We start from the raw sequence: 21,710 nt of genomic DNA, 5'->3' as shown, positions 1-21,710 counted from the left end.
CAACATCAGATCTTACAGTATTACGTATTCTTGAATACATTTGAGCTGTAAATAAATCTTGACTACTCACTCTAATATTTTAATGTGCTGTTTATAATAGTTGCATTAAGATCGTTATAAGTGCCAAATGGTCTGCTGGTACAAAAGTGAAATATTCGCGAAAGAAATCTTAACTTCTAATTGCAGAACAACTATTATTACATATTTAACAACAATGACTGTGTAACACGTTCTAAAATGTTTAATTACTTTTGATTAGTTCCTAATTTTTGTATTTAATCTATTTTAGATGGTGGTTGTGTCTGGATCTGGATCAGTATCACCAGGTAAGTTGTCACCGCTCCAGCCATCTGTACAGATAGAGCACAATCTTAGTATGTGTAGATCAGATTAGTTAACTTGTTTTATTTGATAACTGGTCCCTAAACTCCATACCCTATTAGTTACATACGTAATAGTAGTATGGTAGTAACACTTTCATTAATTTAATGTCAATATATTAAGAATTATTTCATTAAATCTAATAGGTAAATACGTGTCTAATAAATATGGTAAATATGTATATTATTAGGTTATTGGTAAAATAGTTTCAGTCGTAGCAATAACATTCATATTGTAACAACATATCCTGTTTTGAGTAATTGCAGTTTGAAAATTCTATATAGCTTTTTTTAATTTAGAATAATATATTCTTGAATTTTTTAACCACTCTTATTTGAATAAACTATAATATTTTAATTTATAAAAACACAAACAGACGTACGGAAGAAAGATAGACGTTTGTAACGTTTTTGACCTGACGAATCAAAAGGTGAAGTTTGATAGAATAATTTCTGGACACCCTGTATACTTAAAATATTTTTTCAGGACGGATTCCACAGGCAATACTCTGTAAGTATTTTACGTTGAGTGGAGATAAATCTGGATGTAGCTATCTAATGGCTCAAAAAAATCAAATTATTCTATTCGTAGCTAAGGTTTTAATATGCCAATGCTAATAAGAATTTTAATATTTCAATGCTAATAAGCATAGTAAGCATCTACTTATCACCAGTGTTAATAGAGCAAAAATAGTTGTTTGATATCAAATAAACTTAAATTTAGTAATGTATTTTATTCTATATATTTTAACTCAACGAGCGTTTAAAATTTTTAATAACATTGAATATAGTTAAGAAAGTAAGGTTTTTGTTAAAATTTGAAAAATTTAATACGGAACAAGGCTTATTGTACTATTTATATTTTTTACGCTACATATAATGTCTTCAAAGGGAAAGATTTTTTCTTCATTATTTCTACGTACAGGCGTGGTGTGCCTATGAGAGTAATCACATTAACTATAAGGAGGATTCATCTATAATTTTTATTGTACTTACAAGTTAAAAGTTTACCAAAATGTATTTGGAATCGCCGCAGCAATTTTTGTAGTTTAAATAGTAATTTATATCGTAGCCGCATTCACGATTTCCACTTTTGAATATAAAAGGTTTGACTGTATTGAATGATAAGCTGGTATACAGAACAATTTAAAGCACTGCATGTAAGCAAGTATGCCCCTGCACTAATCCATGATGCAGACAAGAGAATAATACCATCAAAACTCCAAGAGCTTACCAGTTTCATCTAAGTTTAAAAGCCAGTATATTAGTAATGTTATAAATATGAAAGTACATTTGTTTATGTTCTACTTTTACACGTAAAATATACAACCGCCTGTATTGAAATTTTAAATATACATTATTAAGGTCCCTGTTATAAATATAGACATATTCTTATTTCTAGAATTTCTCCGGGCTACGCCCATTGGTCTCTAGATTAACGAAAAATTCCATCTCGGTTTTTAAAGTTTTGAAATATTAACTGAAAGAGCCCCTTAAAATATAAATAAATGATCTGTGCGAAAATGTTAACGGTTGTTGAGAGAACAAACCTATGATTAGTTAATTAAATGTTATGTTTATTTACATTTACAGTGTGAAAGCTAAAGTAAGCCTGGTAGTATAAAAATTTATTTATTAAATGTTTTCTGCAACCGCTGTTCAGTACAGAATATTAAAATATCAATATAATAAAATTACAGGTTTTAGTAAAATATATACTTTTATCCTTAATATTTTACATTTTATTATATACACACAAAGTTACTATCTAACATTTATCATAAATTAAAATACAGTTTTAAAACCTATCAAAGCATTTTGACAGAAGTATACTTCATGTTTACGTATATATTGTCTTGGTCGGGAATGAAGGCAAAACTAACAATGGAATACAAAATCAAAATAGCGGATTAAATTAAAATACCAATTAATATACACTTTTTAATATTTATTTTAATCGTGTCAACGAGAAGACTGTACATTAGCGTCGGAAATATAATTCAATCTAACCAGGAGCTCTCATACACGTGAAATATATGCAAGTTTGCTTGCAAAGCCACAGATAACTTCTAGTCTTCTAAAATCCTAAAATATAGCTACCACGGTGAGGTTAAAGTAATTGGTATATAATTGTTTATCCTGCCCTGCAACACGAACCGCAAGAGCAACTTTCAATTATTATACAAAATAGCAATCTAAAGTCGTTGCAGATGACAATACACAGTACTGTAAGCAATATATTAGAACAATTTCAGAATGAATCACACTGTCTTACACTGAATACATACAACATAAAATTTTAGTTTTATAATGTAGTCTATTGGAGATTAGGTTTAGTGCAAAGAGAAAATTATATATATATATATATATATATATATGTGTGTGTGTGTTTGTGTGTGTGTGTGTGTGTGTGTGTGTGTATGTGCGCGCGCGCGCATGTGTAAATTAATGTTTGACATTGAGAAGGCAAACAATGTTTAGCTGAATGTGGGTATTTAGGGGCTAAACTTAACCCCAATATGCAGTGTCATAGCTGCTATGAAACATTTTTAATTGAAGCCTGTAAAATTTAGTCGGATTAAAACATCCGAATTGTAAAAGCAAGTCTTAGATTTCATAAAAAGATCTTATTGACTTTATATAGAGCGACTTTATATCCATCCGTAATTTTCACCAGTCTCATATATGCTTAGAAGAACTTGCCTTCTCTGTTACGGTATGTAATGTACTCTGTTGTATTTTTACTCCCTTGAGAACTTGAGGTTTTATTACAGGAGTCTTTTATATTAATTTTAGGGTATAGAATAACCCAAATATTGTGATTCAATTCTGTGTTTAATATTTTTCTGATTTTTTTCCATGTTAATATAATTACTTGCATTATACTCGTGTTTTACTTTCAATTTCAGCCACAGTAGTTACCTTTAGTCTAGTAATGTATTTATTTCACTTTAAACTAAAGGCCTGGAAATGACAACAGATGTGTAAAGAAATATGGTTTTATCCCGTTTACTTTTTCTTATTATATATTTATGATTTAGTTAGGAACCTAAGGCTCCCAGTGTAGTTACGTCTATATAAGAATTTTTATAAGGATTCACCGATGTGAGGGTCTCGTTGTGGATCTGGAAAAACCCGCGAGCTGAGAATCTTGCGTGGTGGTGAGGCAACTGCAGTAGGAACACTTCAAGCTGGAAACACATCACAAGGATTAGAACAGTTTATTATAAATTTTATGTGTTTGAATAATTAAAAGTTATTAGGTTAATTGTATGATTTCACCAATTTTATGTTTTTTTATTACTGAAAAATCCTTAACACCACAATCGTTATATGGTACATTTGAAAATGCTCATGAAAATACCGAAGGTGTTGCATGTTTATTTTCACAGATTAAAAGACCAATGCTTCCATAAACGCATTACAATGAATAAGAGGATGAAAAAATGTCTTTCACGTTAAGAAATATAATAAGCAGCAGGTGAAATAAAATTTCCACATTTTGAAATTGGCTAATGGTTCGACAAAATGGCTTATTGGTAGGTGGAGTAACTAGCCATGGACTGAGAATTTAAAAAAGACTTATAATACACTAACACAAGTCTTAATAAATAATTTTATAATTGAATTAAACATTTTTTAGTTCGTTTAAATGTTCTACAAAAACATTCGGTAAAACATTTAATCAGTATTTATGTGATTACTACCTCTCGGTTTTGACTTGCACAATTTTTCACCTCATGTCTTATTATTTAATGAATGTATTTTATAAATATCAAAGTTTTATTTTACACCTAATTAAAATATTTTATGACCAACTTACAAATTATTTTAAATCTATAATATTATTTATACTTATTACAGTCAACTCTACTAATATCTAGCGATTAAGATGTTCAGCAAGCAACAGAGGGCCCTAGTATTGTAACGCAATAAAACAATATGATAATTCAAAGGAGAATTTATGCACTCTTAATGCACAACAAGGTAACTTAACTTTTATGAACTTAGTTTTACATTACCTCTTTCCTTAAGTTTGGGTCCACATCTTTATTTATCAATTTGCAGATCACGGGCCCTGTTTCATCAGCCTGAAACAATTTTTCATGTATTTGGATATTAAAATACCTAAATAATATTTATTATATTATATTTTTGGATAATTCAACAGAGAAAATTTCTTTGGCGTTTACCGGCACTATTTTTATATATAATTTTTTTATTTTAAATAGAAACTGTTCTTTAAAAATTTAACAACATCGAATCCTACGTTTCAATTCAATCTTCGCCACCCCGGCCAAACTAATGCCTTCCAAATATTACCGATCGCGCTATATATCGTTATAATTAAGAAACTATAGTTTGCATAAAACCAACCAGAAGCGTCTTTAACGGCTTAACAAGTCAAATGGCAATTGCCCTTTCGCCATCCATGTACATAGCACGCATGCTTACTTACCGCTTATACAATTATGAAAGTCTCAGGGATATTTTATTCTTCTATTTTAATTTGTAATTAATTACAAAGCAAGCGATTTTTGTCATCGCCACATCAACCTGCTCTACAGAGATGTGGTGCACCCTCCGCAACAACCAGTCTCAACAAAGGTCACTGATACTCACGCCAACATATTCGTTTAGAATTGTTTTTACATTTATTTGATACAGTCCACAACTCTTAAAGACTTCGGATAAATTTTAACCTATGAGTCACATTGTTTAAAAAAAATTAAAAGTAAATCAGCTCTTTGGATATTAAATTGTTTAAACCGGACATGTTTAGTGCTTTTAAAACATTTATTTTTTGCAACCTAACTGTAAAGTAATTAAATATAATTTATTATCTGAGAAAAATTAGTATCAAATTAAATGCCAACATGTTTTATTGCCACAAATATTACTAAGCATTTTCTACTTAAACGTTTTGTTTCTATTAGTATCCTGATTGTAATTGAAATTTTCCTAGTAGACACACTTTCACCAAATATTGCTCAAACTACGTGAGTACTTCCGGTTCTAAAACTAAATCTAAGTAATAACTCATACTCGTTCTAATTATCATATTGTCGTACTAATTAGCAAACCTCCTAAGTCCAAAATGGCATATTTTACAGGGTGAACTATAAACCGCGTAGAAAATGTTATAGTTGTTACTAATGGTATTTATACAGTATTTTATTTAATAGTAACCATTTAAACCTGATTCTGATTAATCTTCAATACATATTATTCATAATCTGTCCACCCGCCTTGTATTCTGCTTTGTCATTAAAACTGTACTGAAAACCGCAAACACCATTCAAATCTACATATATGCATGTTAGATAGTTGACAATTTGTCTCATTCAACGAATGATTCTTTGCTTCATTTCCTAGTTTATGTTAACTCGACTTTATACACTGTAACTTAAATTGTAGAATATGATATAAAATAGAAGATAAAAAAACCGTGGCATTATGTTCTACTTACTTGGCTCTGAAATTTATTAAAAGGCTTGTAATAGAAAGTTCTTAGGCTTCGCAAGCTTTTCGTAAGCTTTGCCCGTGTATGTGCATTTCTGGTTCAAGTGAATTATATTTCCAGTGCCGTTGTCGAGTTCGCCTTGTTGCCACGATAAAGAAAATCTGTGTATGTTTATAGCGATCACACACTTACATGTAATTTATTATAAAGTGTTCTAACACTTAAACTTTAAGTTCAATCAGAAATTTATCTTCAAGACAAATATACATTATAATTTTAATATAGTGTTTGGTTATTTAATATACATAACCGTCTCGTAATTGCAGTATTTAGTGTGCAGGCGCTTTGAAAACTTGTATCTTTTGCAGCACTGCCTGGTGGTGAATTACATCAATGGACATAGTATATAAACCTTCTCTGTGGAAAAATACATATACATACAAATTTTCATAATGATCGGTCAAATAGTTTACGATTCCATAACGGACAAACACACAAACATTCATATATATATAAATTGATATGAATTGATAATTAATGAATGATAAATTAACTAAAAATGTTCTACCAGGGCATCTAATAGTTTTATGTTATTTATAATGAATTTTTTAAATAAATGATGTGCTAGCCGGAATTTTAATTGTTGAAGCCATTTTTCATATTTTATGAATATTCTTCTAGAATATCTGGATTATAAACTCTTTGAATGAGGGCTAAAAACGAGTAATACTGTTAGTAATAAGATCAATCATTATTCCAGCGATTCTAATGGATTCTCTTCCATTTTTTATGTCCATCTTAAATAATTACTTGCGTAAAATACCCAAATATGAAGTAGTAAAACGTAAGCTATATTTATCAAAGGAGGAGTTACCGAGTTAGTAACTTCCGTGCTTAACTTAAACAGCAAAAGCTCGTAGCAGATATGAGCTAGAACCCAGGCTGTCTCTGTAGTGGAGGCGAACACTTCACCAGCTCTGACGTGCAAGAAGAAGAAGTAGGACTTGATAGTGACATGCACAAACAATGAGAACACAACGGCCATCAGCTGATCGCAGTAGAAGTCATTAGCCTGGTGTACGGCGTCACACAGCATCCAGTAGGTGTTCATCAAAGACTTCATTTTCTTTATTTTAGAGAATACGTTTTCTACAATCATAGAATCAAACACTATTATAAATAAATAAAATTATAAATATTCAGTTATACCTAAAACTTTATAATGTTATGTATGAATTTCCGTTTCTAAAACCTTTTGTGGCAATGCCTATTTGAAACCGATGATCCTCGGTCATATTTATTCCACACTGATGGGCGTAAATCTTAAACTTCTCGAATTCCATCACTGATTGATCCTTGATCAATCATTAGTGTATGACAATAGTATAGTATTACCGGATACATTTTTTTACATATTCAACGGTAAAATTTTATCTCTATGTTTTGGCACTCCGGGAGCAGCAAACCGTTCCGAACAGACTCTGCATGTACCACATAAGCCGGTAACATATTTAAGTTCTTCTATTTAATGATAAGAAAAACTTCTTCGCATAAAAGAAAGTTACAGGCAATAATCATAACTACAGGCATCAAAAAAGGCAGGTAGTGACATAGTTTTTATTACCTATTTACAATGTATTAGTTACACACAGGTTCTAATACTGATATAAGACATCATGCTACTATTCCCTGTACAATTATGTAATTTGCTCTTATATTATATTTGAAACTACTGTAAACCTAGTACTTATATATTGTCTAACGTGTATTTTCTAATGTTCTTTAACAAGGTGTAGCTCCAAAATAAAACAAGCATTAAAATAAAAATACATTACAAAACCCCTATTTTATATTCTATCCCTATTTAAATTTTTTACGTTTCCATCAGTCACATTAATGTAACAATATGTTCGATTTCCAAATTCATATTTTGAAACACTAATGAATTTGTAAATTTTCTAATGCACAACCTGCATATTGTAAGTTACCTACTGAGAGGAAACATTTTACTGGCTCATGCTTTAAGTAAATATAATAGTAGGATAAATTCCGTTGATAATGGAGTCTTACACAGCTAAGATATCTTAGTACTCGTCAACAACTAGTAACCTAATTTTTAGCCCTATCATAATTCGTAACCCTTTTGTTTTAGATTCAATGGAAATGCAAACATTTTTCGCAGATTCTTAACAAAACATTCCACTAGTGGCTGTTAGGATATTCGCTGAACTGTACTTTCAAAAATATATAATAAATATATTTGCTAATAAAAATATTTAAATGAGATCCAATTACAAGGAAATAAACAGCATCCAAATAATGTATATGATGCAAAGCCTATATATAAGCATACATATTTTAGAGCTGTGCATTGTTAAAATTTTTATTTACTATCACTTAATAAAGTATATGAGATTACATCACTATGCCACTAGAATTCGATAGTTTAAATTTTAAGCATATTACGTACAACACTATCTTTCAAATTATTAACGCCCCTTCCCATTTTCACACAACCCCCCTTTAATTAACTAATTGATTCACTTTGAATGGGAGAATTGTATATCTAAAAAATGCAATAAGCGAACTTACGTCTTTTATGAATTGAATCAGCATCAAAAGGATTATGGTTCATTTCAGTTGGTTGAATTATACTTTTAGTGATTTCCTCTTTTATCTTGAAATTGAGCATCCTGAAACCTATAGCGATATTTTTAGCCACATGTGTAAAATGAAGGAGGAAGGCGATTTCCGTACAGTTTATCAACATGATAGAGGTATAGCTTATCGCAAAGAAGTGTACCACTTCTAGATCACTAATCACGAGGTTTACGAAGCTGATACTGAACAGTAAAGTTGATATAATGGTGATCACGAAAACCTTTACTCGGGTCTTGTCCTCTCTTTTTGTGTACTGAAGATCTCGGTAGGCTCTCTGCAGGGTACTGAGGACGCCAATAATCTTCGGGTACTTCCTCGTGCCTGTGAAGAACGTTACAGCCGCCACTGTCTGTAGAGACACAATGTCCAGAACCATTGCAAATTTAATAGCTCTAGAGTTAGACATTTCTTTCATAGCGTTCATATACAGGACGATGCAACATAGTACTTCTTGCAGCATGAATAACGCCAAACTACATATGAATCCTGTTAAGGAAAATGTGAGTCGCTTGATGTTCTTAGGTCCTGAAATACTTTCCAATGGCAAACTTCCAAAAAATCTTCCTATCCAAAGTATTGTATTTGGAAGATTATCCATGGTGTGCGAATCCTCAACGTTGGTGTTATGAAAGCAAAACTTACATAACATTTCCAGAAGAAGTTAAATACATTATTCATTATATTGAAAAAATAGATTGGATTGCAGACTCTTTGAAAAGATTGGTAGAGTTTGTTTGTTTGACCTCTATTGTTGAACATCACTTCCAATAATTATTTGTGATTGTTTTTGATCAATAAATATTAAATATTCAAGGAAGTAAAGATATTCACGATGCTTTGTAAAAGGACAGTTACTATTTAATTAAAAAACATAATTCTTTACTTATATGACGGAATATGTTTTTAAAATAATTGTGAACTTTTGCAGAACTGAAGTGGTAAGTGTCTTATTTCTAAAGAAATATTATGTTTTATGATTTTATATAGTATTATAAAAATGCAATGTTACTTAAATAAATTTTATAAAATAAATTCTTTTATTTTTATTAAGTATGAAATCAAGACGTATATTTTTTGTAATTAATATTTTTCTAAAAAATTATGAACTTAAAAAATTTTGTTTTTTTATAGCTATTATTTTTTTATTAATTTTTATGAATCTGCATAGAAATATTTAATTAAAATTCCAACTTGTACAATTTATGAAAAAAAATTTTTTGAAACAATTGTTTCTTTAATAATTCGTGCATAAATAAATGTAAGAATTTGTATAATTTACGTAAGTAACTTGGCAGCACAGTTGACGATATGTTTAAAAGCACCATTGCATTCCTCTATTATGATTCTATTTTTATATTCAGACCTCCAACATTCAATTGAAAGAAGATTGTTTGAAACTTATTACTGAAGACGAATCTGACGTATTGAGTTTAAAAAAGCCTAGTACAAATTTGGTAATTATTATTTAAACTATGTTTTCTATAATTTAAATCTGAATATTCCAATTCATAAAATTTATTTGAAGTATCAAAACCACGTTAAGAGTACTTTTACGACCTGTCTTCAACATTTTTTCCTGATTCAATAGAATAATGAAAATAAAAATTAGGACGAGATACCGTATAATGTAGTTTATTTTTATTTAATAAGAAACAGTATTGGTTGTACGATTTCACATGCTTTTCTTTAACATCAGATTTACTTACTCACAACTTAAATTTTTTTGAAAGACTATATGATAAAAAATCATATTTTTAACTATAGTTCACGAAATAAACAACTAGCTAGTGATTTAGAAATATTTTCAACATTTTTCTGTTTCAATATTCCGCAATCTTTTATACTTTTAATAAGATCATGTTTATTTATTTGCACTAACCCTTAGCAGCTCCATTTAGATTTTGAAATTTAATATCAATATCAATTAGGTTCAAAGATTATATTATAAAAATCCTATTTTAGCTATAATTTACGAAGTATTAAATTAGCGTAGCGTTTTAGAAATATTTTCTAAATTATTCAACATTTCGAAACTTTTTGAACTTTTAATGGGATCATATTTTGTTTTTTAAACTAACCATTTGAAGTTCTATAATAATTTTAACTATTATATTTGACTTGTACTGAACCCATATGCTAATTAAAATATGCTTCCATAGAATTATTAACTTAAATATTACTAAGATAAAAGGTTATCAACTCAGAGTCAACCATCCTGCAGCAGAATAAAAGGCTGATAGCGTAGCCAAACTGCCTGCTACTGCAAATCTATGTGTTAGCTAAAAAACACTATTAACATTTACTTCTAACAGAAGATTTCGGGTTCAATGCTTAAATTCGTGTTGTACAGTTTGATTAAACACTCTCTCTTTTTCTGGGGCTATTTTTTGAAATAAGACTTAATTAATGTTCTTTATAATTGAAATGCGTTTTAAATAGACTAATAATAGACAATGGACGAGGGTATTGGTGATTTTTAAAACATAGAAATTTAATATGTTAATAAGTATTCAGAGTGATGTTATAATATTAATTTCTATTAACTTTACAATAGTATTTTATGTGAAAATAATCAAACATAAGTAATTATGTCATTCATGGTTTAAAGACGTATTTATATTATTTTCTAATTCATTAAAGTTAGTCAAGATAAAATTTAAATTGTTCTACTACTATTACTATTGAAGACCCGTTTAAATACTTTTTTCAGCATTTATTTCAGTTTCAAGTTTCTTACTGACGATGAATGGTTATAAAGGAAAGTAAGATTTTTTACATTTGCCTTCGTTATATGTTAAAAATTGTACAACACAACGTTTCGTAGATTGAAATCTGACCTCTTCATAATGTGAGAGGCAGGTAATAAATGAAAGTGTAAAGAAAAGAAACTAGAGTTTAAAATTACCCGAAAGTTTCAGAGTCCAATTCATGCGTTGTAATTCCACATGATCCAAGTCCTGAGCACAAAGTCAAAAGCTTGAGGGGTCTAAAGCACATACAGACCAGCGAAGGTAAAATGTGTTCAGTCCTCGAAACGCTGTGTCATGCACTCGTAACACATGACTTTGGAGAATTTTCCAAATCTTACTATCCTTTTTAGGTTTCAAAATGATAATAGGAATTTATTAAACGGGACCTATTCAACAAATTCCAAGTGATAATAACAAAATAGGAATATTTTACTACACTTTTATAAGAATAGGGACTTTCAGAAAAAAACTGACCAAAACTAATTTCATAGCAGGTATTCTATTAAAAGCCTGGTCATGTACATTTCTCTGTAATAATCAGCAGTAAAAAACATTAATAAGTCGATTAAGAAGTGATGGCTGGAGCAGAGTAATGCTCTATTACTTTTTACCTCGTAGAACAACATATTAACAACAGTTAATATATTAAATTGTACATCAATAACCTACCATATGTTACTGTTCTTAAAGAAATTATTTGCAATCTCCCATTTTAGATTCATAAAAGTTGTGAATACTACAATTATTTTAATAAACTATTTATTAAACAGACAATGAAAAATATATACTTAAAGTTAATTACTAAAAGTTGGGAGTTATTCATTCAAATATAATATAAAATATTGTAGAGAAGATTTCGTATCTTATTTTTATATATACAAACTGTTTTAATTTCAAATGTTTTTTTAATGAATAAATAAATTTAAAAAAACAACTATTATTATAAACTAAATTCCTGACACAGGAAGCAATTAGGTTAATCCAGGCTACACTAATAGCTAATGCCTCTTTGGAAATGCGGTTACTGGATATCTTAAGGTAGTTCTGCTTTCTTCATGAACATAATGTTCTATTCACTTAGTGTATTAATGTCATGTTTAGAATATAACACATAAGTATTAAATATTATATAAAATTGTTACTGTTTTTGAGGTTAACCGAAAACAGCTGGAACGCATTTGCGTAATTGGGATTTTAATATACCAATAGATCAGATAGGCACGCAGATCATTTTCTTTCTTTTACTAATAAAAATCAATCTACGCTTACAGTAGTAAAAATATTTTCTATGAATTATGCAAGGTAAAGTACGGTAGTGCTTCTATTTTAAATTACTACGGCCAACTCCTGCTCAATTTTTTTACAATAATCAATCAAGGCCTACGAGTACTGCGAAAGACTAGAAATCGTGAGACAGTTTGCGTTTAATAACCAAAAAACTTTGAATTTCTTGAATTCGATATAATAATCTTATTCCAGTGCATATAATTAGTTAATTTAATTGACAAATGAATAATTAAATAAATAAGATATTCGTTCTATACTATTAAAATGCATTTTTAGCGGCACTTAGATTACCTCTAAAAACAAAATTAATTAATAATTAATTCATTGCTTTTAACAAACAGTACAAATCGTTTCAATCAATCTCAATCATTACATTACACCCAAAATATTTTATTGATGTGTATAATAAAGCATGTTAGGAGTTATATTCAGATCCGTTTTCATGTCTCTATGAGTTATATCCGTATAAATCAAAGTTTCGTGGTATATCGTTTGCAATGCGGAGACAAGTAATGACACGAATTCTGATATCCTTGATTCTATATAATTTTATAAAAATGAATATTGAAAAAGAATTTAGTATGTGTGATAGAATCATCATTTTATTAATATGAACAACTGGATAGAAAATATTGACATAACACTGGAATGTATGCCTGGATAAAATAAGTACTTCTTACGGCCCTGCTAAATCAGTTGTAAACTCTAACAAAGATAAACAAAATAGACTTAGTTGTTACTTACAGAAACTATAAAACAATCTGGTTCTCCTCCATTCTGCTGTAAACGGCTGTAAAATGTTGTAAAACTTAAAAGTGTAAAAGAACAAATTTAAATAAATATCTGCAATGGGTAGTTACAAAAGAAATCCTAGAAAGGCTGAAAGCTTTTATTCATTAATGAAAGAATTAAAAGAAAAAATAAATTAGAATTATTTGAAATTGGCACAAAATTATATATAAAAAAATGTTTTACCAAATGAAAAATTACAGTGCTTATTAAACCATTACAAGAAACCAACAAGACAAAACTTGTTACATGAAGAGTACGGTAACAGTAATTTATAAAGAAGTACGAAGTTTTTGTAGACAACACCAAAAACCGTGCTAACACGTAAGAATCTCGAACTCATGTGCATTCTGTTCAAATGGAGATTTGTCTATCAAAATATAAATAATAAACTGTTATACAGTGTAAGTTCTATAAAATGAAAAATATTAGTTTATGACACCTGACCACAGTAGTAACCCACGGCTCTGAAACGTTAACACTGGTGACTTAGCATGTTGTTACCATCTAATACACAATACTACTGCTACTCTCCAGTGGACCTTTCCATTACAAGTGTTGTGATCACATCAAAAAGGATATTAATTGCTATGGTATTATCTGTAAAAGATATTATTAAGAAGGAGATTTATACAATATTTGTTATTGTTTTGTACGTAGTAAAGTATAAAAACTTTATCTAATAATATTTATAATAATTATAATATTTGTGTTTATGGTAAATATTATTCCATGAAAATAATGTAATTTTTATACAATATCTTTGTAAAATACGATGTAATAGGGATTTTTGCGAATAATACAAAATTGTTTCTTTAACAAGAAGTTTACACTAATGAACAAAAAATATCAGTCTGAAAATAACATAGATATATTACATTTTTAACATTGTACCGTATGAGTGATGATCACGTGAGACTTTAAACTACGCAAAATGTTCATTGCTATATTAACACAATAGGGGAGGAAAATTTGCTCAATAATTTTTGGATATATTACTACTACATGTTGTATGCGATTAGTTTCACTTAAGCAAATTCATATTGTGTTCATTTATGTTTTAAATACCTGCAACCGCAATACAAACTTTATCAAAAAATGTTTATATTAGAATTTACACCGTACAGAAATTAGTCCTAAAAAAACTTTCATTAAGTCCGGAGTGGTAGCATACACAGGATGGTTATTTTCGAGAAAGAGGTCGCCTCCTGTTAATATCCATCATAAGGAAGAGCGGGCAGTATATTTCAGTCCTGGAAAGAAGGGGTGACCGGTTCTGTATCATCATCACTACTCAAAGTGTGCAGAAGGAGCACGACGTAGTGTCAAGGTTAACAAATGCATTTAACACTTATGGATCGTACCAACTCAGCATCGGTAGTATATTAAACCTGTCGATGTACCCTTGCAATAACTTGATATTTTTCGTTAGAGATGTAACACACCTGCACATTCGTTGACCTGATTTAATATAAGACTTCAGTTTTGCTTTTCCACTCAGAATTGAACACTCCTACCAAAAAATATGTTTTGAACATGTCACAAAATACAACGTCACGTTAATATAACATAATATAACCAATCTCTTTTTATTCCTCCTATATAATATGGAAGTTTATAATGTCTTCGGAAGTTAACCCCTATTGAAATAAAGGTCTTTCCAGTCAGCAATGGTTTTAACTTGGAGCTTTTTAGTGATGCTTTTTAAATTTCATTGTCGACAAAATAAATTGAAATTTTCTTAATGGCACAAAACCTAATAAGTTAATCCAGTAACTTTTCCTTCCTAACTTGAATTTAAATCCGAGACAAGGAACTCTTTTTAACGTGAACGTCAGGATATAACAAAGTCGATAGCAGAGTACCGAATATTCTCTTTTTAAATTTCGATTCATACTTTAAAGAGTTATAAATATACATTAAATGCACATAAAATATCAGTTTGTAATAGATAATATAAAGGTATAACATATAATATGAGGTTTTCCTTTTTTACATTAAGAGCAGTTTGGAAATTTTGGATTCTTATTTCCTTCAAACCTTGAAGTTAATCTTTTGTTAATGAGGAAATCCATTCTCAGTGTAATATTTTTGAAATAAAAACCAATAACAACAATTGTATCACTCAAATTAAAGTATATACAGGTCGCTAGCCCTATTATGAACCACGAAAAATTTATGTGCTATGGCTAAACAATTCGACTCAAGTTCTCATAAGGTTTTCTCCTCAATCGTTGTGGGATTCAAGCAGAATTCCTCATTCTACTCGGTCACACAAAGTTTTAGCCAGAGTTACAGTAACATTTAATAAATATTCTTTATTTAGTAATAGAATTTTGTATTAAATGTTTATTGCATTTTCAAACCACTCTAGCTCACATCGGTTTTAAGAAAGTAGAAGAGATTGGGGGAGTATACCATTGCTGGTACATCGATGGAATATCGATTGATATACAATTAATGTGTCTAGACGATCCTCATGTACAAGGTGGCCAGTAGCTACAAACCGCACACCGCAATAACATTATAATTGGCATTATATTGTGGTAATTATATTGGACTTGAAGATATTGGTTTGTGGCTTTAAGTCATAAGATCCACAGCCTTTGCATCTTTTAAAAAGTTAATAAAATTTAAATTAATGTATTTTAATCTTTATTTAAACAAAATAGGAATCTTCTTTTGAGGTACACTATCATTCTTTTCAGGTAATAAATTTTGTAGCGGATTACAAGTGTATTATTTGGTTGACTTTTTATTAATTTAAAATGAGATTTACTGCCTTGGAATTATTATTTGCAGTATTAAAATGTTTTATTTCATAGTAACTAATTCTATAAATATATTTTATCAATTGTGAGTAACTATGTGTATACTATTTCATTAATTGTATATACTTATAATTTTAAGATTACGAATGTCAAATGATATACGAGTGTAAGATGAAATTTTATCTAGAATTATTCGGGTTGGTCTGTGTAGGTTTTAATTACTTAGTGACAATAACTACCAAATCGGTAACCGGAAAAATAATAAAATCACATTTTATTGTGTAGGCCGAACTGGATAGCCACTGATCTGCTTGTATTCTTTGGCTTACAAACTCTATTCTCAGTACATATGTTAGCAAATATCGTATTGTTTTCACCTACTCTGGAGATATCTAGGCTAGATTCTCCAGTAATACTTAAGATGACTAGTAACTTCCCTTTGACGTGCAAGTGATGGCACAATTTTGTAATCAAAACTTGTCACCTTAAATCTTCCAAATACAGTAACTTGAAGAAACTGATTCACAGAATGTAACGTAAGACACAAATGCATAGCTTATTTATTAGTCATTGTAAATAAAAACCCGAGATAGAAGAGAGTTTCGAAGGCTTTTACTGAAATTATAGAAAGATGTGGCGTACAGAGGGATGGACTAGTCTTTCTTATCCTAAAATCAGTACAGTTCTTCCTTAGACTGAGAGAAACCAAGATACCACTTTTCACACAAAGGCGGACCATGGGCTATAGAGCACGTCAAATGTTTGTTCACAGGTGGATGAATCATAAATATAAATACAATATCTCACGTTTGGTTACTTAGTATACATTCAATGTAGATGTATCAGTAGAAGCAGTACAAAAGATCAAATTTAGAAACAAAAATTATTTCATAACATCTGTGTGTCCTAAGCAATCAAGAGGGGTACTATACTTTAATTATAAAAGTAACTAATAAATTGTTTGTAACTAATAAGGTCGTCATTTGAAGGTTATATGTGTTAATAATAATATACTGTACAATAAAATGGCAGTTCAGTTAAATTCGTCGTATTTAATCAACAAATGGAAATTTACACTGATTTGTCTTTGTAGTTATTTCAGTATATTGATGCAGTTGAAATTAACTCAATATTTATTTTAAGCCTCATTTATATATTTTCTAATTAGTATACAAATTGCAACGTTTTATTGTTGTATAACGTTTATTGGAGAGTTTAATTCAGTAAATGTATCTCATATTGTATGGCTTATATAAAGAGAGTAGATAATTTGATGCACAATATAACACGAAACAAACAATCTGTTGGGTGATATTGATTTGATATGGCAGAGTTGTTACATATACAGGTAGCTTTACACAGGCGATCATTACGCCCAGAGAGCATCATTTCAATGAAAACATCGTCTGTCTATTTTGTATCATTCTCACTCAAACAAAGCGTTGGGAATTTTTAACGTACGTTCTGTCATATTCTGCCCGATTAGTTACAGTTTTATGGTCGACTTAAAATCCGATATAGCAATTCATCAGCAATAATAACTAATCAGAATTGAAATTCTAATTTACAGATTAAATAGGCACTTTAAATGATATTTCATTCTAATAAGTACTGTTAGGGAACTTGTCATATATACATATATATATATATATATATATATATATATATATACATACATACATATATATATATATATATATATACAGCCCTTACTTTTTAAGAGCTGTGTAGTGAAATGGTAACACGTTAATCCGGCAAGTGAGAGATCCGGTTTCGAGTCCCGGCAGAGCAAGTACTTTTTGTGATTCAATGTTTATTGAAATTATACCATATATATATATATATATATATATATATATATATATATATATATAGACGAAATTTATTCGTAAAAAGGGCTCTGTGGTATAATGGCAGCACACTCACCCGGCAAGTGAGAGATCCGTGTTCTAGTCCTGGCAGAGCAAGTACTTTTTGTGATTCCATGTAACTTACGTAACTGGAAAACAAAACTATTACAATATGTATAAGGTAAATACATATGTGATTTTTGTATTTACAACAGTGCTCCTCATTTCACGGTACAACTAAATGTGATGTCTCAGTATGAATCCTGACCAGCAAGACCCAGTTAATACTCAAGTATTTATTGCGGAGACAAAAGGTACATATGTATAGCAAATGTCAAGTATATAATAATTTTTATACACATACCACATCGAACTCTCATTTATACATACATTTTGAGAGTCACTCCGATCCATTCCTCGTAAATTTTTTCTCCCCTCAATTTGAGAGTAAGTCTTCTGATTTTGAAGCCTTCCAGTTATACGCCAAAAACTCGTTCACGCTTTAAAACGCGTTCGACACTAAACAGAGTTTCAAACGAGTTTTAAATGCTTTATACGTAGGCGAATATTTAATTTAATTTGGCAAGTTGTAGATTAGATGAACTCCACCTGTATAAGAAGAAACGTTCTTGAACTACCGTCCTGTGTCCCCTGGTTCGGTAGTTATCTCTGCCTCTTCTCTCGTAGAATTGAACATCTTGTCTCTTGATCAAGGTGTATTTAAGCATACAGTGTGACGTTATTTCTAAAATGTTGATAATTGTCAGATTCAACAGTTGCAATCTTTTGAAACATGGCCTGTACGACTCTCTTAGTTTAAATTTTTCAATGATGAGTATCTCGTATAGCTCTGATTGCGTATCGCAACGTATAATTTAGTTATAAACACTCTCCCACTATCTTAATATTGAATAACATCTCCAATTATGTTGTAATATCAAACCTGTGATTTATTTCCTTCAATCTGAACAAGAACTGTCTTTACAAGGTGTAGCTAAATTATGATGCAAACGTCTAAATAAACGTTGCGTTGGGTCAGAAATGAAAAACAACGTGTTGGCTGCTGTGCAGTTTTAATGATGCCCTTCGGTGAGATGAAGCTTTACACAAGGGGAAAGACCGTTTAGAGTGTTAATTTGTTCGTACCTTTGGTTTGCTGTATCTTTTATCGTTTTGTCAGAATCCAGCGTGTTTCATATATACCACTTCTCGATTGATGGGCCTCGCAATAAGTATTATTTAATATGTAAAACCTTTTTTTTAATATCAAATAGACAATAAGGTCGTAGTACAGTGGTTGCTTTGAGATATATAAAGGCTAAAATGCACTAGATACCTTATAATTGTAAACCTAATATTAAAATACCAACTGTGAAATTCATTGAAATACCAATTCCGTTAAACCAATTTTTAAATAATTACAATACTTTCAAGTATTTAATTAGTTTTATCTTATTAAATTAATAATTTTTTTAATATTTGAAAGAAGTAATTATAATTTTATCGCATCATCTTTATCCAGCTTTATTGGCGTATCTTTTACTTCATCATTTAATTTACATAGGTAAACACCCATACTAAAAATGCTACACAAATTTTGCTTTATTTAAAAATATTTCTAATAAAAATGTTCTTTATTTCAATAATTTATAAAATATGTTTTGTAAATTAAATGTTGCTACGTGGTAATTTACCAATCTAAAATATCAACTTTATATTATAAGAGAACATGCATTGATCCAATAACTCTAAAATTGAGAAGAGATAAATAAATAAGAAGAATAAAAAGAGAACTCAGAACAACTTTATGAAATTTTGCTGAGACAGTGCCAACACAAGATTTTCATATATTAAGGTAAAATTTTAATAAAAATGTTTTCTGTGTCCTTAATAATATGGTTTCCTATGAAAAATCCTATTGTAACTCAAAAAATCTATTCGGCTAAAGCAAGCAAGGATTTTTAACTCAGCTTACACTATAAAATGTTTTATAACAGAAAATCTAAATTTAAATAATTCTTTTATAGCACTTAGCTTTATAATAGTCTTTCAAAAATTTACTTGATATGATTATCTAAAATTGTGAAGACAATAAAAAATTTAGTTCGCCTTACATCAAGTTTTAAGTATATTACGTTTCAATAAAGTTATTTAACTAAAATAAATAAAAATAGTGTCAGATGTGATTCTGAGGAATAAATGACGAGGAATTGGTGTGAATAATGGTGAAGTATCGTCTTGATTGTAGTTCTACATTTGAGTCTAAACGTAAAGAAGAGGCGGTAGCGTGGCTGTTGAAGTATGAGAGAGACTACCCGAACTGGGTATTGTATCCCGCTGGAGATAATCCAGTACAAGATCTTATGTCACAACCAAATTGCAAAAATCAGGAACTTAGGTTTCTTAGACTTATATAGGGTCGTCGCTGTATTTATAGACATTATATATCTCCTCATTTGATTTATCTTAGAATAAACACAATTAATTCTCTGTCTTTCATTGTTACTTTTATAGTTTTATAGTATAAGTACAATATATAAATATATGTAACACTAAAATATATATTGTATAAACCCGACTTGTGCCTACAAGTATTGTTTATTAAATATTTCAAAATTTTTTAAATACTAAAGCATCTCCAAATCTGGAAAATATTTAATCACACTTTTTAGATGGAATACTCTTAGGAGTTATATTTCGCCATTATTAACTTTGCATGAACGTTATTTTGCTAAGAGTCAACATCGTTTTGACTGATTAACATTAAAAAGAAGTGTACTATCAGCCCTCAGGGCGGGAATGTCGCGTTTGTTGAATTCACATCTTTATGATTTGTGGAGATGTGCACACAAGATATTGGGTTTCATCGCAATGTCACTCGTGGGATTACGAATCCTGTCGTTTTAAAACACTCTTTTTATCCTTTGCATGTCACATCCTGCAGTAAGAAGCCCTGTTTTTTTTTCTGATTAATATGCTTGAAGCTATATAGAATAATCTGTTAAGGCTGGTGAAGATGCTTCAGTGACTTTGATTAAGAAAGGTGACACTTACTGAACTTCTTAAGCTTCTTCATCCGGATGTTCAAGTCACGCGTGAAGTCAGCGATGTCTTATTTCTTGCCAAATTAATGAAAAGTTTGTTCGAATATCCAATGATCCTCTCACAAGTGGATTTCCTTACTCCATCTATAACATGGTCACTTTATTTGTTCGGCAAGCGTCACAACTCTCGTGGTGACTTCTATGGCCCACTTGCGGGAATTATGGAGCTGGGGAACAATTTTGCAATCAACAATCTAAGTAATCAAGCTTCAGAACCCCATAAAAGTAAGTGCAACATGAACTATGTTTCAATTAGACGTTTTAAAAATTAACTGAATTGCCTAATAATGTCTTTTGGGAATACGTGAAAGATTTGAAAATAATTTCCCTCTGCTCCTTAGGGTCGGAAATATACTGGAGTTACAGATGAAACACTCATTACATTTTATTTCGTTAGACCGATAGCAATATAAGACCCATATGGCCCAATTAGGCTTGTACAATAATACAATTCATCAAAATCAAAGTGTCCTCTGATTTAAATAGATTTTTAAGTACGACATAGTTTTCAGAATGCACTTTCTATTAATACTGTACATTGCACTAGTACGGTTGTCTCACCATGTAAAGGGAATAATCGAATTTAAGTTTCCTAATTAAGTTTAGTTTATCTTATGTGCGCTTATATATACTGTACAATGTCCCCATTTTGGA

The 21,710-nt window shown here is 30.0% G+C and overlaps 1 protein-coding gene across 1 annotated transcript; it reads right to left on the bottom strand.

The window, feature by feature from the left end:
- Positions 1–275: 275 nt before the first annotated feature.
- Positions 276–8,881, bottom strand: LOC124368133 (gustatory receptor 68a-like). The gene is made up of 5 exons (XM_046825408.1): positions 8,648–8,881; positions 6,719–6,916; positions 4,403–4,471; positions 3,482–3,571; positions 276–350 (listed from the first exon to the last, which is right to left on the bottom strand). Exons 1-5 carry the CDS (start codon positions 8,879–8,881, stop codon positions 276–278), a joined length of 666 nt encoding a protein of 221 aa, XP_046681364.1.
- Between the last annotated feature and the right edge of the window lie 12,829 nt (positions 8,882–21,710).

The sequence above is a fragment of the Homalodisca vitripennis genome, chromosome 8 (genome assembly GCF_021130785.1).
Source record: "Homalodisca vitripennis isolate AUS2020 chromosome 8, UT_GWSS_2.1, whole genome shotgun sequence".
NCBI classification, from domain to species: Eukaryota; Metazoa; Arthropoda; class Insecta; order Hemiptera; family Cicadellidae; genus Homalodisca; species Homalodisca vitripennis.
Note: the sequence above shows the minus strand (reverse complement) of the source record. Positions and strands in the feature narration are given on the sequence as shown.